This window comes from Medicago truncatula, chromosome 5, assembly GCF_003473485.1.
Source record: "Medicago truncatula cultivar Jemalong A17 chromosome 5, MtrunA17r5.0-ANR, whole genome shotgun sequence".
NCBI classification, from domain to species: domain Eukaryota; kingdom Viridiplantae; phylum Streptophyta; class Magnoliopsida; order Fabales; family Fabaceae; genus Medicago; species Medicago truncatula.
In genome coordinates, this window is record NC_053046.1 from 32,104,247 (window position 1) to 32,132,242 (window position 27,996).

General features: G+C 36.3%; 4 protein-coding genes across 7 annotated transcripts; 1 reads left to right on the plus strand and 3 right to left on the minus strand.

Moving 5' to 3' along the window:
- Nucleotides 1–27,853, minus strand: LOC112421986 (ubiquitin-activating enzyme E1 1). Of its 3 annotated transcripts, none has more exons than XM_024784511.2 (7): nt 8,421–8,549; nt 7,898–8,253; nt 6,208–6,425; nt 3,116–3,910; nt 1,546–2,414; nt 1,004–1,436; nt 1–803 (listed from the first exon to the last, which is right to left on the minus strand). In XM_024784511.2, exons 2-7 carry the CDS (start codon nt 8,238–8,240, stop codon nt 207–209), a joined length of 3,255 nt encoding a protein of 1,084 aa, XP_024640279.1. In that variant the 5' UTR covers nt 8,241–8,253; nt 8,421–8,549; the 3' UTR covers nt 1–206. The 3 variants fall into 3 exon arrangements, with proteins under 3 accessions (XP_024640279.1, XP_024640280.1, XP_039690394.1); XM_024784512.2 differs by having other exon boundaries at nt 7,898–8,256; XM_039834460.1 differs by lacking the exon at nt 8,421–8,549 and adding an exon at nt 27,814–27,853 and having other exon boundaries at nt 6–803.
- On the minus strand, nt 9,762–11,328 carry LOC120580574 (protein MAIN-LIKE 2-like). The gene is made up of 3 exons (XM_039834461.1): nt 11,181–11,328; nt 10,104–11,020; nt 9,762–10,013 (listed from the first exon to the last, which is right to left on the minus strand). Exons 1-2 carry the CDS (start codon nt 11,238–11,240, stop codon nt 10,301–10,303), a joined length of 780 nt encoding a protein of 259 aa, XP_039690395.1. The 5' UTR covers nt 11,241–11,328; the 3' UTR covers nt 9,762–10,013; nt 10,104–10,300.
- On the plus strand, nt 12,155–14,715 carry LOC120580678 (uncharacterized). The gene is made up of 2 exons (XM_039834727.1): nt 12,155–13,817; nt 13,901–14,715. Exons 1-2 carry the CDS (start codon nt 12,155–12,157, stop codon nt 14,713–14,715), a joined length of 2,478 nt encoding a protein of 825 aa, XP_039690661.1.
- LOC11409554 (ubiquitin-activating enzyme E1 1) lies at nt 19,091–27,950 on the minus strand. 2 transcript variants are annotated; one of them, XM_024784432.2, is made up of 7 exons: nt 27,814–27,950; nt 27,269–27,621; nt 25,275–25,492; nt 22,125–22,919; nt 20,658–21,526; nt 20,117–20,549; nt 19,091–19,907 (listed from the first exon to the last, which is right to left on the minus strand). In XM_024784432.2, the coding sequence occupies exons 2-7, from the start codon at nt 27,606–27,608 to the stop codon at nt 19,311–19,313; spliced, it is 3,252 nt and encodes a 1,083-aa protein (XP_024640200.1). In that variant the 5' UTR covers nt 27,609–27,621; nt 27,814–27,950; the 3' UTR covers nt 19,091–19,310. The 2 variants fall into 2 exon arrangements, with proteins under 2 accessions (XP_024640200.1, XP_024640201.1); XM_024784433.2 differs by having other exon boundaries at nt 27,269–27,624; nt 27,814–27,941.
- Nucleotides 27,951–27,996: the final 46 nt, after the last annotated feature.

The window sequence follows — 27,996 nt, forward strand, 5'->3', positions numbered from 1 at the left end:
TGAAGAAGATATAACGTAGAATTATTCAAAGCAAACAAGTGAAACAACATAAACCGAAGTAGCTTTTCAACTCAAATATGAACTGTGAGAGGGTCAACAATGTTTTTCGCCTTGCATGAAGGCACTACGAATATGGAACATTGAAGTCAAACACTGTCTTTCTAACTAAGATATGTTTAGGACACAACTGATTGTATGAAAACAGCTCAACGGAAATAAATGGATACTTGAGGGATATCAATGTCATTATCATCGTCATCCTCACAAGCCACGACAACATCTATGTGACGACGGTATGAAGGGATTTCCATCTTGGCAATATCCCTTGCTAAATCCACAACTTTTTTGTCCATCCGCTCTTTGTGCCTAGGAAACATGCTATTAAAAAGCAGGCAACTTCCACAAGAAATACTATAAGCATTCAAACCTTTTTCCTTCAGCCAATCAAGAAGCTCCCTGAGAGTAGGATTGTCTTTTATAATCCATCTATCCCATACAGTCCAACTCAAATCTTGATGCTTGATGACCTTTGCCGGAACTGGCTCAGCCATGGAAAAGAGAGGCAGTGCTAAGTTGGCAAAGGTGTTCCGGTAGTCCTCGAGTTTGTGCCCTCCATCCAAAGCTTTGTACAACTCCAGACAGACAAGGCCGGTGGCCATAGCAGTTGAGGTTGCAATCGCTGGAATGATCCGCCCAGCAATAAACTTGGCCTTCAGCTTGTCAACTTCAGGAATGCTGTAATTGCGTGCTCTCATGTTGGCAAGCCCAGCTATCACGTCCATATGGTAGTTTGTATCATCATCCTGCAATTTTTAGGTAGGAATTTTTTTTCTCAGCTCTGATTTAAATAAAAAAATAATGTATTGTTAACCTAGATTCTATCCTAAGCATGTACAAACTTCCAATATTGCTTACTGAAACCACCAAATACAATTACAAAACAGAAAGGACTTCACCAGGCAACATGGTGAATATTCTGTCAGAAGAAAAAATAAAAATATACCTTTTCAAACTGGATTGGCTTCATCCTGAAGCCTGGTTGCAGATTTGACCGCAATCTCTCCAACTTGACAATTAGATCATCAATAACAACTGCATCATCCACAGAAGCAGTAGAGAGACTGGTTGCCTTCTCATCTGTCACTATTTTTGCATCCTTCTTCGGCTGAAAGTCAGGTACTATCATTCTATCAACAACTTCTGCCAACTTAGTAGGGTTTTTCACCCAGTCAGGGGTAGGGATACCAAATGTTTCTGCGCGTAGTATAGAGGCTGCCATCAGAAACTGGAGATGACTTGGATCAGAGGAGGAGAACTGCAGTGGACGAGGGAATCGTTTTGGTGCAGACCAAAATGGAGCTCCAGTACTCGTTGCAGCATCCTCAGGAAATGTATAAGCCAACTGCTTCACTCGGTTAGCAAAATAATCTTCAAACCTGTGAATAAAAAACCATGCTTGAGTGTAGGACATACAGATACAGGTAAAAATAATATACACCAGCATGAATTAACATAGATAAAACATATATTATCAAGAAAACATACTTAAGCCTAGCCCAAGTAATACAATCTTCAAAAGCCTCACACTTCTCCTTGTCCAAGCATTCAAGAACTCGCTCCAAATTATCCCTTGCCTGAGCATCACCAGCGTTCTTCATTGCATTAGTATATTCACTTGGGTTGGATAAATATGCATTTACTTCAGCTGGAGTTTTCTCAAGCAAACCCTCAAACTCTGATCGAGCCCAAGTCAAGCAGTGGTCAATGTTGTGTGGAAATGAATGCACAGTACACATCGGTGCTTGTTTCTCAGGGGGATCTCTTGAGGCACCATAGTTTTCTGTTAGGTGGGGAATGACCATCTGGGTATTGCATTTAGCTCCAAGAGTTCCAGATTCAAGAAGTGGTTTCTGGAAATATAGGCATCGCTGATCCACATATAGTCTTGCATTCACATTATCTAGTGCATTAATCACAACACTCAAGTTTTCCCAAAAGGTATCATGAAACACATTTTCAGTTTCAGAGCTAACACGGTTCTGCAGAGCTTCAATATTCAGTTGAGGGTTTATAGATGCAGCAGCTGTTGCAGCAACTGTGGACTTCGCCTGGCCAATATTCCAATCACGGAAGAGGAACTGCCTGCTTAAGTTACTCTTCTCTATGACATCATCATCAGTAACTGTAAGCTTCCCTTGACCTCCACAAGAAACTCCCATTAAGGCAAGATTCTTTAAAAATTCACATCCCAGTGCACCAGATCCAACAACAAACACATCAGCATCATCAAATTTCTTCTGTAACTTTTGCCCAAAAACTGAAATCTGAGCATCGTAACGACTATTTATTGGTTTTAAATCATTAGGATGCAATGGTTCTGTCGGAAGTGATTCCACAGAGTCGAAGTAGAAAAACTGCAGAGATCACAACAGAAACAGAAGTTAAAAAAACACAAATACAACTTCGACCAGAAGAAATGTAAGGTATTATAACCTCCGGGGAAGGGGTAAACTGAATACGGCAAGGAGAAAAAAGAAGTTAAAAACATGATATTCACCAACAGACTAGGTATTTCTATATGCCAAGCAAAACTATATTAATACAAGTATATCTTTGAACTGTTTTAAACTCTTGTGACAATGCATCAAGGTATGGATTACCGTTAGACAGGGATTGTTGTACAGACAGAGGGAAGAACATGCAATACTTGAATGCTTGGGAGAACCATGGATATTATAAAAGAGGTCCAGAATCCAAACAATCAAATTATAGTCAAGACCAAATTTCACTTATGCGGCATCATCAGCTTCAACCAAGTGCCTTGCACAAAATATTGAAAAGCTTTTTTCAAAAGATCCAATATCAGATATAAGTTTTCTTTGTTTAAAATATAATTATGCCAGAGAATTATTTATACAAAAGACTAGAGAAGATGCACAGTTCTACTTCTTGAAATCCCAATTGAAGCAGCAAAAAGAACACGCAAAACTCAAATGGCTGACTAACTTGGGAGAAATTTTATGGCAAAATACTTCCATATGGGCTAACATCATTTGCAGCGCCCAATATTTCAAAATAGAAGAGGATATAAGGATTAACAAGAAATATCAAATACCTGAAACAGTGGATGAAATTTCCCGGAGCATGCTTTTACAACCTCTTGTCCTACAATTCCACCGAACATGGCAGCCATAGGGTTCAATACTGCCCGGGCACCAAAGGCAAATTGCTGTAGAAGCTTGGGATTCACATCTTCCAACCTTCCATCACCTAAGTTCCCATTAATATCACTGGCGATAGAAATGAATTTATGTGCATCTTCCTCTGAACCAGCGACGGGGAAGCGGCCTATCTCTGAAATGAACTTATCCAGGGCCTGGAATGCTAGATGCAGTAGAGGTGGGCGGTCAAACTTAGAAAAATCGCTAAGAAGAAATTCGCCTGGATCATTGAGTGCTTCCCTTAGAGGTTTGAAGTTCAAAACCTTTGGTTGTTTGGCCTGTGTGACAATACCACCTTTTTCATAGGCACCATAGTTTGTGGTGTCTTCTTCAAGAGTGAATGAATATGCTCTAGCATTTTTAATCTTTCTTGGCTTTCCGTCATTCAACTCTTTCATACCATGAACTTCAGAGAACACAACAAGGTCTCCGTCCTGAAACTCAAGTCTCTCATCATCAACACAAGATACTACAGCAGGGTTGTCATTGCTGATGGATGCAATTATTCCAGTATGTGGTTCCTCCCCGTCAACATCAACAACTGTAAACTCAGGTCCAAAATCACAAAACACGGAACCAAAAAGACCTCTAACTTCAGTTTTAATAAAAGCAATAGGAGGCTGATGACTGTGGCAGTAATCATTGAACTCAACAGCTTTCTCAAGACTGACTTCGGTAAAAACAACAGCCTACAAGACAGTTATAATAAACAAATTTAAATTTATTCAAATAAGTCAGAAACAAATGGACGCACTATACAACTACAAAGAAGGACAGGTTTTACAGAAATGGTCAAGTAAATTAAAATTGCTCGTCTCACATGACTTCATTAATTGATCTACAATAGAATGATGTTATTTGCCTTCACACTTCTACCAATTATATATAAAAATGAATTGACCATCAGAATTATTGTGATAGACGGTCTACAACAATATAAGGTAATGAACACAGTTGTTTCCAATCATGTTATTATTGACATTCATTCCACCTAACATCTAATATCACATCAACACTTCCAAAAACCTTAACATTAGATACATATACTGTGTTGTTTAAGATTTTAAGCAAGAAATACGTCTCATTTACTTCAAAATTTTATAAGAAATGTTATCAACGTTATATAGGCTTAAAACAATAGTCAAATACATGTGACCCGGTTTGCAGCTATTCTTCCTTTAAAAATGTTTGGGACATAAAAAAATAACATGAAAAATTAACCAATTAATCATAGACCCAAGACCAAGAACTAAAATATTACTCTAATATGTACGATATGTGACAAGTGACATTATTTCCGTATGATATGTGACCAGGGAGATTATTTCTGAAGTATGACATAAAGTTGAGAAATTGCTCAAGTACTAGATTAATAAGAGTGGCCCAAGCACAAAGCAAGTAAAGAAAAATTATTGGTAATGGCTAATATTCTACCCTCACCACATCCTAAAATCAGAAGTTACCAATTCAATGATTAGTAATAACAGGAGTGAAGTTTCTCCTCGTAAATAATGGGTCTCTCATCTTTATTATGACTCTCCTAATTAGCAACTACCATATTCATCTAACGAGTTGGGTTTTTTCTATACTATTATTAATCTTAGTTATACATTCAATTATTTTATACTGTAAACTTTAGAATTAGAATAGACAATGGCCACCAAAATAATGACTTCAATAAACATTAATCACCAATTTAATATAAGCCTAAGACCAATAGCTAAAATATCACTATTATATGTATGATATGTGACAAGTGACATTATTGCTGAAGTATGACAGATACAGTTCTGAGAAAATGCTCAAGTACTAGATTAATAATGGTGGCCCAAGAACAGAGCAAGTAATGAAAAGCTATTGGTAATTGCTAATGTTCTATCCTCACCATATTCCTAAAAAAAGAAAGTTAATAATTCCATGATTAGTAATAACAGAGTGAAGTTTTCCCTCGTAAAATAATATGCTCCTCGTCTTATTATGACTCTCTTAATAATATGCCTCCCATCTTATTATGATTAGTTATATCTTCCATGATTTTATAATGTAAACATTAGAATTAGAATAGACCATACTCCCTAGCCACCACAATAATGACTTCCATAAAAATTAATCACCTATTATGCAAATGAATCGCCTTTATTCAATAATTTCAAATATTTAAATCTTCAAATTCCATTCCCATTCTACATAATTAATGCAAAAACTTGCAGTGTTCTAGTTTTGTGGTCAAGAGAATTTCCTCTATTTCCAAACGAAATACAGGCTCCTATCAAGCTTTAATAACATATTTATTTTATTATTTTAACTGGTTTCAAAACACCTCATTTCAGAGTTCAATGGAAGTCTAAATACACATTGGGACACCCATCTTTACAGATAATAGCATGTTAGAGTCTATGCACATGTGCTGTATAAGTCATATAAAAAAAAAGAGCGTAGCCTGTACTGTTATATAACTAGCAGATCTATAAATTCCAAGTATATGTGTTGTACCCACCCTGTACAGATTCAGATCTCATTTTCTCTCATTAGTTTCTCACATTCCTCACTTTATCATAGATTCATAGTACACAGTACAATTAAAATAATAGCAAAAGCAAATAACCCAGAAATGTAAACCAAATAGAGAGAAGTATGTTAGCAATATAGCATGTGAAGATGAAATAAAGGCTTAGCACTAAATGCCTCCATGATCTTATTTCATGTTTGCAATGGCATTCTACTTTTTAATCATTATAATAGCCAGGTTTTGCAGTTGATATGCATCCATTAAATAGTGTAGCATATGTAAACTATATAACAGAGGATTTGGGAATACGTATAAAAATGCAAGATTAAAAGTTTGTCATTTCAATATTAAGGTGTGAATAAGGAAAATCATTTCCTACAATTCCATACACAATCACTTGATATATGGTAGGTAAACATATGAATGCGTTAAAAGAACTGACTCCAAAAAATAAGTAGAGAGCAAAAGTAGAAGTACCTGGAAATTAGAAAGTTGTTCTTTGGTCAGCTTAGTTGTCAAGCTCAGTACAAGCACTGCGTTATTGAGTTCCTGCAGCTTACTGACAGAAGCCACTGCCCTGTTTTTACCAAGATCATTTTCTGAAAACACGAAGTTGCTGGACAAATCCCATAACTCTACAGTCCCTTCATCGTGCAAGGTTACAGATTTTACACCAGCAAGAATAAGATTCTTTGCTGCACACAGTAAATTCAATCCAAGGCATTAGAAAAAGCTGACATGTTGGAATTTTTATAACTAAACTGTTAAAAATAAAACATGAGACAAATGAAATATTTCAAATTGCAAAGCAAAGATCTCTTAATTAATGATTTTAAATTGAATGGGACGTAAGTTAGTACCTCTAACATTTTTGGAATTAGGATTTGGATGTGCATGATGCCATGATCCATAAACCTTACAGTGTTCTATAATCATAGAGATCTAGGGTGTGGTTGGAGAGCGATTTTATTAAGGTAGCATTTGGAAGGTTATTTTAGAAATACTTGTAAAAATAGCTTATAAAATGTTCAGACTATTTTCAGCTAATTTTCCTAAGCTCCTATAGCTTATGGTAACATAAGCTAGCATTTAAAGCAGAGTTTACCCTATTGCCTCTTCATTTGTTGAAAAAACTATTGCATAATCTCTTCTCTTCAATAAAATGTATATTCAAACAACCCGTGAAAACTTGTCTAATAAGTAATAAGATATTCTAAGGAGTTCAACTAAACATTTACTTATAAGCTATCCAGAGAAGTTTATACCTGTGTATCCAAACCAAACACTAATATAAACACTTATATCAAGAGATAAATTCAAATAAGATTCAAACTTCAAACATGTAATAAGTTCATGTTCCAAATGCCGTATATTAACACAAAAAACTAAAGTAAATACTTGTATCAGAAGATAAAATCAAATATTAATTGAACATCTATTTTTGTCATTTAATATTATAAGCATAGTTCAGCCGTTAATTTTATCAGACATTTCACCTAATTTATCAACTATCCGCTATTTCTTATCAAATAAAGCCTAGATCTATCAAATTAATAAACATCATCAAACACATTTATTAGTTGGAAAGGAGTATTTTATGACCAATCTCAACACCAAGTCCCCACATCCCCTAAAAAAGAACACTAAAGCAAAAAACCTCATTGTCTCACGGCCAAACAAGTAGCTCAGACCTTAAAGCTTATAGATTATCATTTTTTCTCAATTTTACCCTTGTTATTTTAATTAGGAAAAAATTAACAATTAAGTAAACATATCTTTTCTATATCATTTAATTTAATATTAATAACATTTTATCAGTCCCGTGAGCTTAGCTCAATTGGTAGAGATATTGCATTATATATGCATGCAGGGGGCAGAGGTTCGAAACCCAGACGCTGCACTTCTCCACATTTAAAAAAATGTGTGAGCTCCAGCCACCAGACTACTTGACCAAAAAATAAAAATAACATTTTATCAAACCATACAAATTCAAATCAGCTAACTGCTTATCACTACTTATCAGCTCTCAGCTATCTCATCATCAGCTATCCACTGTAAGCTAGCTTGTCAGCTATCTGTTATTTCTCATCAAACAAAGCCTAGATCTATCAAACCAACAAACATCAACAACGCATAAGTTAGTTAAAAAGAGCAAGCATTTTATTACCAATCTCAGCACCAAGTCCTCGCATCCCGGAAACAAGAACACTACTCGCGAAAAGCCTCCTCATAGTCTCCCTACCATACACAGCAAGCTGCCTGCTATGCAGATCCTCATCAATCTCCTGCGGGTTAGAATTTCCAAAAGCCATACTCGACGCTGCAATCAAATTCACACCACTGTTACTGCTATCACCGCTGCTACTGACACTCTTGTTACTCTCGTTCACGGTCGATTCACCCATCCGCGCCTTCTTAACCGAACCTGGATTGTTACTGTTACTGTTGCTGTTGTTGATCGGTTCTTCTACAACAACTTCTCCTTCACTAACTCTCTTTCTTGGAAGCATATAGTGAAATAATCTGCTGAATACGCGGCGACAAATACGCACCATTGAGAATATCAATAAAACAAAACAAAATCAAGAAGATGAAAATAAAGTGATTAAGTTAGAATCGAATCGAAATCGATGAAATTGAAAAACCCTAAGAAACATAGGAAGAAGAAGAAGATGAATCTAGAAACGTACCGATGAGGAAGAAAGGAATGGAATCTGATCGGAAATGAGAGAGAAAGTTTGGAATTCTTTTTGGTTCAGTTTGGAATTGTGTAAAGAGTGTAAGAGGGTTTGGTTTGATTCGGTAATAAAGCGAGAGAGGAAATTTTTTTTTTTCTGCCCTTATTTAATTCCAAAAATACAAAAATGCCCCACTTTTGAAAAAAATTGCATAAATGCCCTACTTTTCAAATTTTTCTGGTAACTTGCAACACCCACTTGCGGGGTACCTTAAAAAAATTTAAAAAATTCACTACCCCGCAAGTGGGACTTGCGGCCTACTATTTTTTTTTTTTTTTTTAAATTAAATAACTCACTTGCGGGGTGTGAGTTATTTTTTTTTTTTTTTTTAAAAATAATACATTGCTACCCCCACTTGCGGGGTATGCATAATTTTTTTTAAAATTTTTTTAATACCCCGCAAGCCCCACTTGCGGGTTTGTTTTTTGTTTTTTTTTTTAATTTTTAAAATAAAAAATAATAATAAAAAAAAAGAAGGAAAAAAAATAATAAACATATTAAATATCATGATATCTACAATTATTATAAATGCCCGGCTGTCCCACACCCTCGTCTTCGACGATTTCTTCCGCGATTTACTTGAGGGTCATGTTGGTCTTCGTCGTTGTTATCTGCAGCTGATTGTATTTGACTACCATAACCCAATGACAATGACACATCGTGTTCCCTTGTTGGCCATCCCATATCCAGAAATTGATCAGTAGAGTTCAACGAAGCCGGAGAAAAGTGAGATAATAGGTTTGTTGGTGTTGGTGGGTGGTTGTAGTTTTGGTTGGTGTACATTGGGTATTGTGGGTTGCTGTAGGGGGGGTAATTGGTGTTGGACGGTCCAGCTTGGTTTGGGTCATTATAGGAGAAGTAGTTGTTGTTGGATGCGCCAGCTTGGTTTGGGTCATTGTAACCATAAGTTGACTGATAATGGGGCTCATATGCATTTCTCGGGGAGGTATATGGTGGTGGTTGGATGATGTTTTGTTGGGGGGTGTCGAGAAATTCATACATTACAGAACCATGAATGTTTTGGGTTGTATGTGGTTGGGATTGATGATCATGTAGTTGAGAAAAAATGTCTTGATCCCAAAAATCATCATGAATTGGTGTTTGGTTGTTGCGAATTTCAGGTTCATGTTCCGGCTCTTCGGCTTCGTCTGGATCTGAATTTGATGGGTTTGTTTCAATTGAAATCCTTAGACGTGGGTTGCATGTGGTTGTCAACCACTCAATATACGCATGAGTGTGGGTGAGTGATCTTGGCCGCATGCGTGGTAAAGTATGGCTCCGTCGGTTGTCCCAATGTTCGCACTCTTCTGGAAAGCGATAACCATTTGATTTGTACCACGTCTTGAACCGTTTGTCTATTACATGGTACTGTGTCATGTCTCGTGGGGGCCCTGGTATTTCTTGTGGCAGACCAAATTGGAGCTTGACCCTATCAGTTGGATGCCATTCAACTTTGTCAAAACATATAAGGTAACTTGTTGCAGTCCACTCCCAATATTCTTCAGGCAAGTTGTGTGGAACATTCTTGTATGGTCTCCATTTAAACTAGCACAAGAGATAAGATGTAGTGTAAGGTTAACAATTTTGATATATATATATATAAAGTCATAATTAAAAAATCAATTATAATATTACATCATGGGGTAGTATGTCATCAAACTTTTTTCGGTAAGAAATAGTGTCATGGCTTGGATTTTCATAATATCTTGAACCTGCACCTGTCCATCTAACAAATGATATAAACAATTTAGTAACTAATTTATCAAATAATAATATTAATAAGAAGTGAGAAAATGTGACGAAATAAATATTAAAAAAAAAATTGATCACGATTACTTTAATCCAAGCGGCCACTGGAGTGGGTTATCATTTTTCGGAGCGATATAACTCAACCGACAATATCCCCAAACTTGTAACAGGAAATGACATCCTGTTAGTGCTTTTATATTTGGGTGTGATGCCTCACACAAGCCACGATAAAGGTAAGTCAACACTGCCGATCCCCAACTATAGTTTCTTGTTAGATTAAAATCCATTAACAAATACAACCAGGAGTTGTGCACAAATAATCCAGTTGTATTAGGAAACAAGAACCCTCCAAAGAGGTATAGTAGGTACCTCCTAGTGTGTTGTATTTTTACCTCCGGAGGAGATTGTTCACTGAAGTTATTATCGACCAGATTATCCTTTAACCACGACAATGAGAGGGTAAAACCATCAGTTTTATTTGCTGGAGGAGTTATTCCCAACAATTGAGCACAAATGTTCCACGCAAGATTTGGAGGAGCCGTAACAAATGGTCCGCAAAAAGGTAATCCGAGTAACATATATACGTCTTCCAACGTGATTGTGCATTCACCCGTTCGAAAATGAAAAGTATGTGTTTCAGACCGCCACCTTTCTACAAGAGCGGTTACGATGTGTCTATCGATTTTGTAACGCCCTATTTGAGAAACCTCAAAAAATCCGGTTTGACGTAGATACTCTTCAATATGAGGACTTGGTATTATGTGTTGTCTAGTACGGGTGACGAGAGGTGCACCCTGTGCATCCTAACAAAAAAAATAAGAAATGAATACAATTAAAACATAATCAAAATATAAATTTAAATAGTTCAATATATATTGAAATTAATATTGAACTATAATATTAAGAGTAGTATTAATAATTAAAATGTGAAAACGACATTAACAAATTAATATTTATATATACCCATCTTCTGATATGTTCTTCATTGGATCTGTGATCATTTTCCAACCACAAGTATGCCATTACTTTATATAATTTGTTTGAAATATTGGTTGTATGTGAGTGAGTAAGGAAAGGAATGTGAGTGAGTAAGGAAAGGATTGAGATAACTAGAATATGTCTGAAGAGTTAAAATATAGTTCTAGTATTTATAATGTAAAGTTATGTGTAAATAGGGGAAGTAGTTGTGTGGTATCGTAATGAATGAAGTGAAGAATTCAATTCATATCTTTTACTAATTCAACACCTGCAAAGCAACAACACATGCAAAGCAACAGTCTTAAAATAAATATAGAAGTGACAACTGCATCAATAAATATAGAAGTGACTACTGCATCAGAAGCACAGAAGCATGGTGTTCAACAAGCATGCTACTCAACAGTATCATATTAATCAAGTAAGATATGACTATTGCATGCAAAATACATTAATTTCTTGGGAGAAATTTTTCACCAAAATGACACATGCATGGTTGATCACGTGATGCATGCAGTCCATGAAAAAGCAGTACCTTTAATCCAATCCAGCTGGCGCGTGGGGCGCGTGCTGTCCTACCTCGCAACTCCAGCTTGCGGGGTACCCTCCAGCTGGCGCGTGGGGGGCCTAACCCGCAACTACAAGTTGCGTGGTACCCTCCAGTTGGCGCGTGGGGGCGCGTGGGGGCCTAACCCGCAACTACAAGTTGCGTGGTACCCCAACCATTTTTTTTTTTAAATTTTTTTTAAATTTTACCTCACAAAATATTATAAATGTGGTCCGCATGTTACGAGTATATTGCATCAAACCACTCTACTTCATACACGCTTAGTCATTCTTAAGACCAAACCAAATCAATGGCATCAAATATAAACGTTTTTGTGTACTATAATGGAGAAGTTAAACAAAATGATTCCGGTATTTTTTTTCAAAGTCAGTATACCAAAGGTTTTAAAGTCAGCATGGCTAGTACTTACTTGCATCTCAAAAAAAGAATTGCGGAGAAAATATGTCTCGGACATAATATGGTTGTGTCTGAAATTATGTGTCGGAATCCCATGTTTGTTGGAGCTACCGCAATCCACTACCAGGCGTTAAGAATAACTGATAACGACGATGTCGAGTTTATGTTTAACGTACATAAAAGTCATAGTTCGTTGTCCTACATAGAGCTTTATGTTACGTTTGAGATGAAGAATCCAACATCTAATTTTGAGTTAAATTACCCCTCAAGTTCTAGTCAACACCAAAATCTACCACAACAACAATATAACACACAACACTGCAATCCCTCATCGTCATCGTCCCAACCGCACTACAACCCGTCATCGCAACCGTTTCAATCACAGTGGTCACAAAATGTGTACGAACCACCACAACTAATAACTCAACCTCATCCCTCTCAACCCGAAACTTTGAACGATGAAATCAATATATTCACCTCCCAATTCCAAGACCAACCAACTGATGAAGTTCAAGATGATGAAGACAATGATGATGAAGAACTCCTTGCCGCACAAAACGGTGACGAGAACGAAGAAGACGATGAAGACGATCTGCCACAACTACCAATTTTACCAATTAGAGCTTCTTACAACCCACCAAGGTCCATGCGCAACGTCAACGATGACCACTCAACTGAACTTTACCATTCAATGGCTCTTCCGGTCGATCAAGGTATTGCCCCAGGGATGCAATTTCATAACAAGAATGATTGCATTCTCGCAATTAAATATTATCACATGAAAAAATCAACCGATTATATTGTGAAAAAATCAGATCCTGAAAGGTATGTCATCAAATGTAAAGATACAAAATGTGGTTTCAAATTGCGGGCCTCGTGGAGGAAAAAAACTGATAAATGGGAGATTGGGAACATGAATGATCATACATGTGTCTCAACAGAAATGACACAAGATCATCACAAACTTAGTTACAATGTGATATGTGAAAGTGTTAAATCACTACTATATATGGATGCCTCAATTACAGTGAAGGTTATAATTGCACACATCCGAGAGAAATTTAATTACACAGTTTCATACAGAAAGGCATGGAGAGCAAGGAATAAGGCGATTGAATCAATTTATGGTAATTGGGAGGAGTCTTATGAAGAACTACCACAGTGGTTGATGGTCATGGAAAAAGATTTGCCAGGAACAATAATTGATTTTCAATCAGACCCATCAACAGAAGTGGCAAATGAGACCGTCTTCAAGCGTCTCTTTTGGGCCTTTCGTCCGTGCATCTCAGGTTTCGAATTCTGCAAACCAATTGTCCAAATTGACGCAACTTGGTTGTATGGTAAATACAAGGGAACATTGTTGTTAGCTGTTGCGCAAGATGGGAACAACAAGATATTTCCCATAGCTTTTGCAATCGTGGAAGGCGAGACCAAGGAGGCATGGAGTTTCTTTTTGAAAAATTTAAGGCAGCATGTCACCCCACAAGAGAACATATGCCTCATTTCTGATAGACATGTGTCGATAAAGAGCGCGTATGATGATCCACAGAATGGATGGCACGATGCTCCGACAAGCCATGTTTATTGTGTCCGACACATTGCACAAAACTTTATGAGATCATTCAAGGATGGAGAACTAAAGAAGAAAGTTGAATGCATGGGTAAAAATCATATCTCTTTCCACGTAAATTCGACATTTTATTTGTTTAAAATGACACATCTAACTTTTTTCAAAACAATGCAGGTTACGCCATGAACATCCCTACATTCGAATACTACCGTTCTGAAATTGCTGTTGCAGACCGAAAGGCTTTAGCATGGGTCGACAATATTCCCAAACAAAAGTGGACTCAATCACATGATGATGGTCGACGATGGGGCCATATGACAAGTAACTTGGTAGAGTCACAAAACAACGTGTATAAGGGTATTCGAGGACTTCCGATCACAGCTATCGTGAAAGCATCATATTACAGGTTGGCGGCCTTGTTTGCTAAAAGAGGACATGAGGCAGCGGCAAGGGTAAATTCTGGTGAGCCATTCTCCGAAAACAGCATGAAATATCTCAGGAATGAGGTGATTAAATCCAACAGTCATCATGTCACTCAGTTTGACCGGGATCGATATACCTTTTCCGTCCGTGAAACCATCGATCATAAAGAAGGATTGCCAAAGGGAGAATACAAAGTGGACCTGCAAAATAAATGGTGTGACTGTGGACGGTTTAGAGCGTTACACCTACCATGCTCACATGTCATTGCCGCATGTTCTAGCTTTTGTCACGACTACAAGACTTTTGTCGATAACAAATTCACGAATGAGTGTGTATACGCCGTATACAACATCCACTTCGACGTGGTTCACCACCAGACATATTGGCCTAATTATGAAGGACCGAAGGTGGTTCCCAACAAGTCAATGCGTAGGGCAAAGAAAGGTCGTCCACCAATTACTCGCATTAGGACCGAGATGGACGATGTGGAAACTGAGAGAAGATGCGGTGTTTGTAGGATGCCTGGTCATTCCCGCAAAGATTGCATTAATATTAGACATCAGTAGAAATTTAGTCTTTATTTTGTTTATAGGATGTCTAGTGATTAATATTAATATTATTATTATTATTATTATTATTATTATTATTATTATTATTATTATTATTATTAATTACCAGAAAAAATTAAAAAAAAAAACAAAAAACAAACCCGCAAGTGGGGCTTGCGGGGTATTAAAAAAATTTTAAAAAAAAATTATGCATACCCCGCAAGTGGGGGTAGCAATGTATTATTTTTAAAAAAAAAAAAAAAAACTCACACCCCGCAAGTGAGTTATTTAATTTAAAAAAAAAAAAAAAAAAAATAGTAGGCCGCAAGTCCCACTTGCGGGGTAGTGAATTTTTTAAATTTTTTTAAGGTACCCCGCAAGTGGGGGTTGCAAGTTACCAGAAAAATTTGAAAAGTAGGGCATTTATGCAATTTTTTTCAAAAGTGGGGCATTTTTGTATTTTTGGAATTAAATAAGGGCAGAAAAAAAAAAATTTCGCGAGAGAGAGGTGTTTCTGGATTTTTGTAGGAAAATGTGTTTGAGTAGGATTTCTATAGTTTTACTCTCTTCCCAATACAATCATCAATTTAATTACCGTAACTTTTTAACAATTTTTACATACTTACAAATATTAAAAACCATTAAATGATGGACGCACCGGTGGCGATGAAATGTGGAACGAAAGGTGCATGCAGGCACGTTAGCACTCAAACGTTAAAGTAAGTTCCAGAAATGAGATAGAATGTGTAATAAGTGTAGGAAAAGTGAATCATACCTTGGGGTGAAGCTAAGTTGCCCTTATATAGGCGTCTGTGAGAACAATCGCCTCCACAAAAAGTGTGGCGCCTCATCAGAAGGTCGTTAGGGGACACGTGTACATTGTCTGATGCACGGGGGGCATGTTTAGGTGCGGTGATGTGAACCAGAATTAGGGTGTTCATCCAAGTGACGTACGTCGATCTGGTGGGCTCCTTGTCCACGTGTCAGCGTTGGATTGGTTTTATCGTCGATCCAGAACAATTTCCCCCCAAGTCGTTGTTGCCTTTAAGGTGCAATGGCTTAGTCATGTGAGGCGTTTTAACAAGGCGCCTTTTAATATTGCCGCCTTCAAGGGTCTTGAGAAGGTTTTGTTGCTACTCTGTGCTAGACATGGCGGCGTCCTAAGGCAGTGAGTGGAAGTTGTTGGCATAAAATGTTTACGATGTGATGGTTGTTTCCACATGTCAGCTTCGTGGGGTGCACGTGTATTGGAGAAAGTGCTTCACGAGTGCGTTACTCGAGTCCATTGTGTTGCTTGAGGTTTTTCTTAGTCGTTGGATCGTGACCTTCTAGTTTCCTTTCATCTAGGTCGTTCGATCAAAATTCTTTAACCTATAAAAGGAGGGATACCTCTTCATTCCATTCATTACGTCCTCTAGACTTTCAATATATCTAAGGAGTTCTCTACATTTTTTCTCCTTCCTCAAAACTTTATTTAAGGTCTTTTCGCACCTTGTTTTACTCCTTTTCTCTGTATTTCTGTACACCCTCTTCGTTTTTGTTCTTTTCTGGGTTGAGAGAGAAATATGAGTGTTTGTTCTAGGAATCTGATGGATTTGTCATCAAGTGGTTATTCGCCTTCCAGTGGTTATGAAAGTATTATTTTGATGGATATTGCTGTCATCTTAGGGTTGGTGTTGGCTTTGACTTCCTCCCGATAGTTTTAAGGAATCATGTTGTGGTTAATGTTTTCAAATGGGATGCTTCACATCTTGAGCCGAGGGAATCCCTCACCAAGTTCCTTATCGCGGAAGCTTAGTCATGTGTATTTGTTGGGGAGATATATGTTGGGGCTGAGAAAACTAGGTTGGTCAAGAAGCTTGCCAAGATTAAGAAAGAACATGAGGCCTATAGCTGAGGCTGTTGATTTGATCCAAGAAATTGCGGTGGAAACTTTGGGCACCATGACAAAAACTAAGGGAACTACATTCATTCTCAAACAAGTTCGATTGCGCCTAGATTTCCCGGACCAAGCTTGCATCCAGATATTCTCGAGAAGGATAAGTCCAAGAGTAATCGATGTAGGTGCAATTAAGGAAGAAAAAAAAGGGTGTATAGCGAGCGGTACGTCTTGGAATTGAGAGCCTCGACTAGCGCGCCCACCTGCTTCTTCCTTGAGTGGATCAACCTCCTACTTTTCGAAGAAGATGTTCGGTGATTTGGTTTTTCTTTTTATTGTTTATGTAATTCCGATGTGGCGACCCCTCTTGTAATGATTTGACCATCTTAATGAAAATAGGTTCCTTTGTTCACTTTTTTGCCTTGAGCTTTGATTCTTTATTTGTGTCGCGTTGATTTGCTTTTTATTTCATGCCGCCGTTTTATGCATTTTATTTCATGCCGCATTTAATCTTTACTTCATTTGCTTGCGTTCGTCTGGCGCCCAAGGGAACATGACCGGTGAAGGTTTAGTCCCCCCAAGTTGACACTTGGTTTCATGGGTGTTTTTAGGGGGCGAGACTCTCTAGTTGAAGGGTGCCTAACCCTTAGGCGGGTCTGCCACAATTCTTTAGGTTGTCGTTTCATTTGGTAGTGAAAGCCATGCTAACCGTTAGTCTTTGGCAGTTGTTTAGACTGTCATTTCACTTTATAGTGAAAAGCCATGCTAACTGATCGTCTTTGACGGTTGTTTAGGCTGTCATTTCTCTTGGTAGTGAAAGTCATGACAACCTTTCGTCTTTATGGATGCTACCTCATGTAGGTTTAAGACTTTTGATCCTGACAATGAAAGAATTTAACAAATGCATATCTTTTTGAGAGTAAAACGTTCATTTTATTAATATCATGAGAATGCATTTACAATGGGTTCTATCTGTAAACTTCAAAAACCAAAATACAAAGGTAAAATTTAAATCAAAGACCATTAGTATTTAGCTATAATAGGACATCCACACCTCGATGTAGTCTAATCGGCTCACACCTACTATGAAATGTATGAGCATATGATTCCTCATATATAATAAAACAATGTACATATCAATCTAGCATATGTAGCAACAACTAAATATTATGTTGACAATATTTTGAGTGTACAATACTATATAATTAATTGGATCTCTCGTAGTCATATCAATGATAATGAATGTGTATTTTTTTTTACCTTATTTGAATACAGTGTCAAACTTTAGTTGTTCAAGTAACCTTACTATAACAATTATTTTTTCAGAGAACAATACTCATAACAATAACATGCTTCCAATATTTGTATTTCATAAAATCATGTCTAAGCAAAATCTATCAAATGCAACAACATAATGATAAACACATAATAGCTTGACACACATGTTCAAACAAACATGCATTCCAATATATGTTATATCATTATAAAGCTTCCTTACCTCAACAAGAGATTTACATATCGTCTAAGCTACGTATTATTTGTGTTATAGACTAGTGAGTGTTTAATACTTATCATAATAGTGAAGTGTGATTTTTTTTAGTTAAACCTCCATTCAATAGTGAACATGGGTCATTATAATCCGGGATTCAACTGGGAAGTATGTTTTGACAAAGAATTGCTCCACACATAAATTAAACTAAGATTCTCCTAAACCATTCAATTTTTAGTATAGCTCACTAATCATTTGAGTTCAATTAATTTGCTATATCAACACGTGATTTAGAAGAAAGATACAGCAGTATGTCTTATAGAATTTGGCTAGAGAGCAAAATTTCAATGGTCAGACACAAATTTAAGATATTAAAATTGTTGAAAAAAATAAAATAAATACATCGAGTGTAATATCCTAATCTTACCTATGAGTATTAATAAAATCTTATAATAAATGTATCTTATAATTTCTAAAATATATTCAACACAATGACTGATACAATTTTAAAATAGATTAGGGAATTCAATAATAAATTTATTGATAAGCATAACCATTAGAAAAATTAACCCTAGATACACAATAAAACTAAGTAGCATACACGATTACTTACTATAGTATAAACTAAATCAACAGCCACTGAAAAATAAAGACAGCATTTACTTTAAGACGGTTTTTGAAAACACAATTTCATGAACAACCACACAAAATCCTGACTTAGTTAAAAGAGTAACAAGAACTTAAATAGAAATAAAAAAAAATAAAAAAAAACAGCAGAATATTTCATATACCCAAATAGCATAGCTGTACTAACACAAGACTTTTTTAAAAAAAAAAGAACTACTACAATATTAAAAATAAAAAATTCAATAACTACTCGTCAACATATAATTGTAGGATACTCTACCTAGTCCACCATTTGACCAAGAGCAATTCAATTAAGCACAGTTCCTACCATAAAGTAGTAGTCGAGAAATAGAATTAGAAGGGATCAGATGCCGAAGATATAACGTAGACGTAAGTAATTCACCATCTCAAGAAACATTGGTTAACTAAAGAATTATTCAAAGCAAACAAATGACACAACATAAACCGAAGTTGCTTTTCAACTCAAATATGAACTGTGAGACGGTCAACAATGTTTGTCACCTTGCCTGAAGGCACTACGAATATGGAACACTAAAGTCAAACACTGTCTTTCTAAGTAAGATATGTTTAGGACACAACTGATTGTATGAAAACAGCTCAACGGAAATAAATGGATACTTGAGGGATATCAATGTCATTATCATCGTCATCCTCACAAGCCACGACAACATCTATGTGACGACGGTATGAAGGGATTTCCATCTTGGCAATATCCCTTGCTAAATCCACAACTTTTTTGTCCATCCGCTCTTTGTGCCTAGGAAACATGCTATTAAAAAGCAGGCAACTTCCACAAGAAATACTATAAGCATTCAAACCTTTTTCCTTCAACCAATCAAGAAGCTCCCTGAGAGTAGGATTGTCTTTTATAATCCATCTGTCCCATACAGTCCAACTCAAATCTTGATGCTTGATGACCTTTGCCGGAACTGGCTCAGCCATGGAAAAGAGAGGCAGTGCTAAGTTGGCAAAGGTGTTTCGGTAGTCCTCGAGTTTGTGCCCTCCATCCAAAGCTTTGTACAACTCCAGACAGACAAGGCCGGTGGCCATAGCAGTTGAGGTTGCAATCGCTGGAATGATCCGCCCAGCAATAAACTTGGCCTTCAGCTTGTCAACTTCAGGAATGCTGTAATTGCGTGCTCTCATGTTGGCAAGCCCAGCTATCACGTCCATATGGTAGTTTGTATCATCATCCTGCAATTTTTAGGTAGAAATTTTTGTCAACTCTGATTTAAATAAATAAATTAATTATGTACTGTGAACCCAGATTGGCAGATTCTATCCTAAGCATGTACAGACTTCCAAATTTGCTTATTGAAACCACCAATTACAAATACAAAAAAGAAAGGGCTTCACCAATGAACATGGTGAATATTCTGTCAGAAGAAAAAATAAAAATATACCTTCTCAAACTGGATTGGCTTCATCCTGAACCCTGGTGGCAGATTTGACCGCAATCTCTCTAACTTGACAATTAGATCATCAATAACAACAGCATCATCCACAGAAGCAGTAGAGAGACTGGTTGCCTTCTCATCTGTCACTATTTTTGCATCCTTCTTCGGCTGAAAGTCAGGTACTATCATTCTATCAACAACTACTGCCAACTTAGTAGGGTTTTTCACCCAGTCAGGGGTAGGGATACCAAATGTTTCTGCGCGTAGTATAGAGGCTGCCATCAGAAACTGGAGATGACTTGGATCAGAGGAGGAGAACTGCAGTGGACGAGGGAATCGTTTCGGTGCAGACCAAAATGGAGCGCCAGTACTAGTTGCAGCATCCTCGGGAAAAGTATAAGCTAACTGCTTCACTCGGTTAGCAAAATAATCTTCAAACCTGTGAATATAAAACCATGCTTGAGTGTAGAACATACAAATACAGGTAAACTAATATACACCGGCATGAATTAACATAAATAAAACATATATTATCAAGCAAACATACTTAAGCCTGGCCCAAATAATACAATCTTCAAAAGCCTCACACTTCTCCTTGTCCAAGCATTCAAGAACACGCTCCAAATTATCCCTTGCCTGAGCATCACCAGCGTTCTTCATTGCATTAGTATATTCACTTGGGTTGGATAAATATGCATTCACTTCAGCTGGAGTTTTCTCAAGCAAACCCTCAAACTCTGATCTAGCCCAAGTCAAGCAGTGGTCAATGTTGTGTGGAAATGAATGCACAGTACACATCGGGGCTTGTTTCTCTGGTGGATCTCTTGAGGCACCATAGTTTTCCGTTAGGTGGGGAATGACCATCTGAGTATTGCATTTAGCTCCAAGAGTTCCAGATTCAAGAAGTGGTTTCTGGAAATACAGGCATCTCTGATCCACGTATAGTCTTGCATTCACATTATCTAGTGCATTAATTACAATACTCAAGTTTTCCCAAAAGGTATCATGAAACACATTTTCAGTTTCAGAGCTAACACGGTTTTGCAGAGCTTCAATATTCAGTTGAGGGTTTATAGATGCAGCAGCTGAAGCAGCAACTGTGGACTTCGCCTGGCCAATATTCCAATCACGGAAGAGGAACTGCCTGCTTAAGTTACTCTTCTCTATGACATCATCATCAGTAACTGTAAGCTTCCCTTGACCTCCACAAGAAACTCCCATTAAGGCAAGATTCTTTAAAAATTCACATCCCAGTGCACCAGATCCAACAACAAACACTTTAGCATCTTCAAATTTCTTCTGTAACTTTTGCCCAAAAACAGAAATCTGAGCATCGTAACGACTATTTATTGGTTTTAAATCATCAGGATGCAAAGGTTCTGTAGGAAGTGATTCTACAGAGTCGAAGTAGAAAAACTGCAGAGATCACAACAGAAACAGAAGTTAAAAACATGATATTTACCAATAGACTCTGTATTTTTACAAGCCAATCAAAACCATTTTAATCCAAGTATATCTTGGAACTATTTTAAACTCTTATGACAATGCCTCAAGGTTTGGATTACTGTTAGACAGGGATTGTTGTGCAGGCAGAGGGAAGAACATGCAATGCATGAATGCTTGGGAAAACCATGGATATTAAAGAGGTCCAGAATCCAAGCATTTAAATGACGGTCAAGACCAAATTTCACTTATTATGAGGCATCAGCTTCAACCGAGTGCCTTGCTCAAAATATTGGAAAGCTTTTTCCCTAAGATCCAATATCAGATATAAGTTGCCTTTGTTTAAAATATAAATGCCCAAGAATTATTTATACAAAAGACTAGAGAAGATCCATAGTTCTACTTCTAGAAATCCCAAATGAAGCAGCAAAAAGAACACGCAAAACTCAAATGGCTGGCTAACTTGGGAGAAATTTAATGGCAAAATACCTCTATATGGGCTAACGTATTTGCAGCGCCCAATATTTCAAAATACAAGAGAATATAAGGATTAACAAGAAATTTCAAATACCTGAAACAGTGGATGAAATTTCCCAGAGCATGCTTTGACAACCTCTTGTCCTACAATTCCACCGAACATGGCAGCCATAGGGTTCAATACTGCCCTAGCACCAAAGGCAAATTGCTGCAGAAGCTTGGGATTCACATCTTCCAACCTTCCATCACCCAAGTTCCCATTAATATTATTGGCGATAGAAATGAATTTATGTGCATCTTCCTCTGAACCAGCGACGGGGAAGCGGCCTATCTCAGAAATGAACTTATCCAGAGCCTGGAATGCTAGATGCAGTAGAGGTGGGCGGTCAAACTTAGAAAAATCGCTAAGAAGAAATTCGCCTGGATCATTGAGTGCTTCCCTTAGAGGTTTGAAGTTCAAAACCTGTGGTTGTTTGGACTGTGTGACAATACCACCTTTTTCATAGGCACCATAGTTTGTGGTGTCTTCTTCAAGAGTGAATGAATATGCTCTAGCATTTTTAATCTTTCTTGGCTTTCCGTCATTCAACTCTTTCATACCATGAACTTCAGAGAATACAACAAGGTCTCCATCCTGAAACTCAAGTCTCTCATCATCAACACAAGAAACTAGAGCAGGGTTGTCATTGCTAATGGACGCAATTATTCCAGTATGTGGTTCCTCTCCATCGACATCAACAACAGTAAACTCAGGCCCAAAATCACAAAACACGGAACCAAAAAGACCTCTAACTTCAGTTTTAATAAAAGCAATTGGAGGCTGATGACTGTGGCAGTAATCATTGAACTCAACAGCTTTCTCAAGACTGACTTCGGTAAAAACAACAGCCTACAAGACAGTTATAATAAACATATTTAAATTTATTCAAATAAGTCAGAAACAAATGGACGCACTATACAACTACGAAGAAGTACAAGTTCTACTGAAATGGTCAAGTAAATTCAAACTTGCTCCTCTTACATGACTTCATTAATTGATCTACAATAGAATGATGTTATTTCCCTTCACATTTCTACCAATTATATATAAAAATAAAGTAACCATCATAATTATTGTGTGTGACTGTGATAGATGGTCTACAACAATATAAGGTAATGAACACACCTGTCTCCAATCATGTTATTGTTGACGGTCATTCCACCTAACATCTAATATCACATCAACATTTCCAAAAACCTTAACATTACATACATATACTGTGTTGTTTAAGATTTTAAGCAAGAAATACGTCTCATTTACTTCAAAATTTTATAAGAAATGTTATCTACATTAACACTTCCAAAAACCTTAACATGACATACATATACTGTGTTGTTTAAGATTTTAAGCAAGAAATACGTCTCATTTACTTCAAAATTTCATAAGAAATGTTATCTACAATATAATGGCTTAAAACAATAGTCAAATACATGTGACCCGGTTTGCAGCTATTCTTCTTTTAAAAATGTTTGGGACATAAAAAAATAACATGAAAAATTAACCAATTAATCATAGACCCAAGACCAATAACTAAAATATTACTCTAATATGTATGATATGTGACGAGTGGCATTATTTCTGTATGATATGTGACAAGGGACATTATTTCTGAAGTATGACATAAAGTTGAGAAATAGCTCAAGTACTAGATTAATAAGGGTGGCTCAAGCACCGAGCAATTAAAGAAAAATAATTGGTAATGGCTAATGTTCTACCCTCACCACATCCTAAGAACAAAAGTTACCGATTCAACGATTAGTAATAATAGGAGTGAAGTTTCTCGTAAATAATGGGCCTCTCATCTTTTATCACGACTCTCCTAATTCACAACTACCATAACTGTCTCATGAGTTGGGTTTTTTCTATACTATTATTAATCTTAGTTATACATTTAATTATTTTATACTGTAAACTTTAGAATTAGAATAGACAATGGCCACCAAAATAATGACTTCAATAAACGTTAATCACCAATTTAATATAAGCCTAAGACCAAGAGCTAAAATATCACTCTTACACTCTTATATGTATGATATGTGACAAGTGACATTATTGCTGAAGTATGACATATACAGTTCTGAGAAAATGCTCAAGTACTAGATTAATAATGGTGGCCCGAGCACAGAGCAAGTAATGAAAAGCTATTGGTAATTGCTAATGTTCTATCCTCACCATATTCCTAAAAAAAGGAAGTTAATAATTCCATGATTAGTAATAACAGAGTGAAGTTTACCCCCGTAGAATAATATACCCCTCATCTTATTATGACTCTCAATAATACACCTCACATCTTATTATGATTAGTTATATCTTCCATGATTTTATAATGTAAACATTAGAATTAGAATAGACCATACTCCCTAGCCACCAAAATAATAACTTCCATAAACATTAATCACCTATTATGCAAATGAATCGCCTTCATTCAATAATTTCAAATATTGAAATCTTTAAACCCCATTCTACATAATTAATGCACAAACTTGCAGAGTTTTAGTTTTGTAGTCAAGAGAACTTCCTCAATTTCCAAACTAAATACAGGTTCGTATCAAGCTTTAATAACATATTTATTTTACAGATAATAGTATGTTAGAGTCTGCACACGTGCTGTATAAGTAATATAAAAAAAGAGCTGAGCATGTACTATTATATAACTAGCAGATATATAAATTCCAAGTATATGTGTTGTGCTCCCCTGTACAGATTCATAATGCAAATACATGATTTCTCAGATCTCATTTTCTCATTAGTTTCTCACATTCCTCACTTTATCATAGATTCATAGTACACGGTACAATTAAGATATTAGCAAAAGCAAATAACCCAGAAATGTAAACCAAATAGAGAGAAATATGTTAGCAATATAGCATGTGAAGATGAAACAAAGGCTTAGCACTAAATGCCTCCATAATCTTATTTCATTTTCACAATGGTATTCTACTTTTTAATCATCATAATAGCCAGGTTTTGTAGTTGATATGCATCCATTAAATAGTGTAGCATATGTAAACTATGTAACGGAAGATCTGGGAATGCATATAAAAATGCAAGATTAAAAGTTTGTCATTTCAATATTAAGGTGTGAATAAGGAAAATCATTTCCTACAATTCCATACACAATCGCTTTATATTTGGTAGATATACATATGAATGCGTTAAAAAAACTGACTCCAAAAAATAAGTAGAGAGCAAAAGTAGAAGTACCTGGAAATTAGAAAGTTGTTCTTTGGTCAGCTTAGTTGTCAAGCTCAGTACAAGCACTGCGTTATTGAGTTCCTGCAGCTTACTGACAGAAGCCACTGCCCTGTTTTTACCAAGATCATTTTCTGAAAACACAAAGTTGCTGGACAAATCCCATAACTCTACAGTCCCTTCATCGTGCAAGGTTACAGATTTTACACCAGCAAGAATAAGATTTTTTGCTGCACGCAGTAAATTCAATCCAAGGCATTAGAAAAAGCTGACATGTTGGAATTTTTATCACTAAACTGTTAAAAATAAAACATGAGACAAATGAAATATTTCAAATTGCAAAGCAAAGATCTCTTAATTAATTATTTTAAATTGAATGGGACGTAAGTTAGTACCTTTTAACATTTTTTGAATTAGGATTTGGATGTGTGCATGATGCCATGATCCATAAACCTTACAGTGTTCTATAATCATAGAGATCTAGGGTGTGGTTGGAGAGCGATTTTATTAAGGTAGCATTTGGAAGGTTATTTTAGAAATACTTGTAAAAATAGCTTATAAAATGTTCAGACTATTTTCAGCTTATTTTCCTAAGCTCCTATAGCTTATTGTAATAAGCTAACATTTAAAGCAGAGTTTACCCTATTGCCTCTTCGTTTGTTGAAAATACTAATTCATAATCTCTTCAATAAAATGTATATTCAAACACACCTCGTGACTATTTTCAGCTTATTTTCCTAAGCTCCTATAGCTTATTGTAATAAGCTAACATTTAAAGCAGAGTTTACCCTATTGCCTCTTCGTTTGTTGAAAATACTAATTCATAATCTCTTCAATAAAATGTATATTCAATCACACCTCGTGAACACTTGTCTAATAAGTAATAAGCTATCCTAAGGAGTTCAACTAAATGTTTACTTATAAGCTATCCCGAAGAAGTTTATCAATGGGAGTATGGGCATATAAAAAATAATTGCTACATGAGTATCCAAACCAAACACAAATATAAATACTTATATCAAGAGATAAATTCAAATAAGATTCAAACTTCAACGTAATAAGTTCATGTTCCAAATGCCGTATATTAAAACCAAACTCTAAAATAAATACTTGTATCAAGAGATAACCTACAAACAACCAATAAGTTTCCCTTTCAAATGCCCTTTAATTGCTATTGTTTATCATATAAAGTACCCTATCTTGAAAAGCAAATAAAAATGAATCATGCCTAGTGGTTTGTTTGGAAAGTACAATAAGCTAGCTTATAATTGATAGATATCTTATAGATTATAAGCTTATATGACTAAAAGAGGAGTGATATTTGTACAGCCAATTTTGTACAACTCTTGTTACAACTACTTTTCTCCTCTTTTTATTGGATAAAAACAATGGAGAGAGAAAGAAGAAGGGAGAGAATAAAAACACATGTGAGTATGAGAGAGATGGTTGTTTCAAAAGTTGTCAAAAAGTAGATGTACAAATATCATTTCTCTTAATAATAAGCATTGCTCAGCCGTTAATTTTATCAAACACTGCAAGTTGTCACCTAACTTATCAGCTATCTGCTATTTCTTACCAAATAAAGCCTAAATCAATAAAAATCAACACATTTAATAGTTAAAAAGGAATATTCTATTACCAATCTCAACACCAAGTCCCAACATCCCCTAAACATGAACACTAAAGCACAAAAACCATAGTCTCATGGCCGAAAAAGTAGCTCATAGCTTAAAGCTTATAGGTTATCATTTTTTCACAATTTTACCCTTGTTATTTTAATAAGGAAAAAATTAACTATTAAGTAAACATATCTTCTTTATATTAATAACATTTTATCAAACCCTACAAATTCAATCAGCTAACTACTTGTAAGCTCTCAGCTATCAGCTATCTTATCATCAACTACCCGCTCTAAACAATCTTATCAGCTATTTCTTAGCACACAAAGCTAGATCTATCAAATAAACAACACATAAGTTAGTTAAAAAGAGCGATAATTTTATTACCAATCTCAGCACCAAGTCCTCGCATCCCGGAAACAAGAACACTGCTGGCGAAAAGCCTCCTCATAGTCTCCCTACCATACACAGCAAGCTGCCTGCTATGCAAATCCTCATCAATCTCCTGCGCGTTGGAATTTCCAAAAGCCATACTCGACGCCGCAATCAAATTCCCGGTACTGTTACTGTTATCGCCGCCGCTACTGAAACTTTTGTCACTCTCGTTCACAGTTGATTCACCGTTCCGCGTCTTCTTAACCGAACCTAAGTTGTTGTTACCGTTGTTGTTGTTAATCGGTTCTTCTACAACAACTTCTCCTTCACTAAGTCTCTTTCTTGGAAGCATATGGTGAAATAATCTGCTGAACACACGGCGACAAATACGCACCGTCAAGATTATCAACAAAAGAAAACAGAAAAATTGTTAAAAACAAAGTGATTATGTTAGACTCGAATCGAATCGATGAAATTGAAAAACCCTAAGAATCGAATCGATGAAATTGAAAAACCCTAAGAAACATAGGAAGAAGATGATCAATCTGGAAACGTACCGATAAGGAAGAAAGAAATGGAATCTGATCGGAAATGAGAGAGAAATGGTATTCCTTCTGTTCGGTTTGGAATTGTGTAAAGAGTGTAATAGGGTTTGGTTTGATTTGGTAATAAAGCGAGAGAGATAGGGGTATTTCTGGAATTTTGCACGAAAATGTGTTTGAGTTGGAGTTCTTCTAGTA

Excerpts from the sequence above, each read along its gene's own strand:
- LOC112421986 (XM_024784511.2), bottom strand. The coding sequence starts at position 8,240 with ATGCTTCCAAGAAAGAGAGTTAGTGAAGGAGAAGTTGTTGTAGAAGAA. Across the intron at positions 6,426-7,897 it reads AGGACTTGGTGCTGAGATTG|CAAAGAATCTTATTCTTGCT; the intron begins GTAATAAAATGC and ends TACTGTGTGCAG. Across the intron at positions 3,911-6,207 it reads AACAACTTTCTAATTTCCAG|GCTGTTGTTTTTACCGAAGT; the intron begins GTACTTCTACTT and ends ACTGTCTTGTAG.
- LOC120580574 (XM_039834461.1), bottom strand. The coding sequence starts at position 11,240 with ATGGCATACTTGTGGTTGGAAAATGATCACAGATCCAATGAAGAACAT. Across the intron at positions 11,021-11,180 it reads AAGAACATATCAGAAGATGG|GATGCACAGGGTGCACCTCT; the intron begins GTATATATAAAT and ends TTTTTTTGTTAG.
- LOC11409554 (XM_024784432.2), bottom strand. The coding sequence starts at position 27,608 with ATGCTTCCAAGAAAGAGACTTAGTGAAGGAGAAGTTGTTGTAGAAGAA. Across the intron at positions 21,527-22,124 it reads AATTTCATCCACTGTTTCAG|TTTTTCTACTTCGACTCTGT; the intron begins GTATTTGAAATT and ends TGATCTCTGCAG. Across the intron at positions 20,550-20,657 it reads ATTATTTGGGCCAGGCTTAA|GTTTGAAGATTATTTTGCTA; the intron begins GTATGTTTGCTT and ends TTATATTCACAG.
- LOC120580678 (XM_039834727.1), top strand. The coding sequence starts at position 12,155 with ATGGCTAGTACTTACTTGCATCTCAAAAAAAGAATTGCGGAGAAAATA. Across the intron at positions 13,818-13,900 it reads GAAGAAAGTTGAATGCATGG|GTTACGCCATGAACATCCCT; the intron begins GTAAAAATCATA and ends AAAACAATGCAG.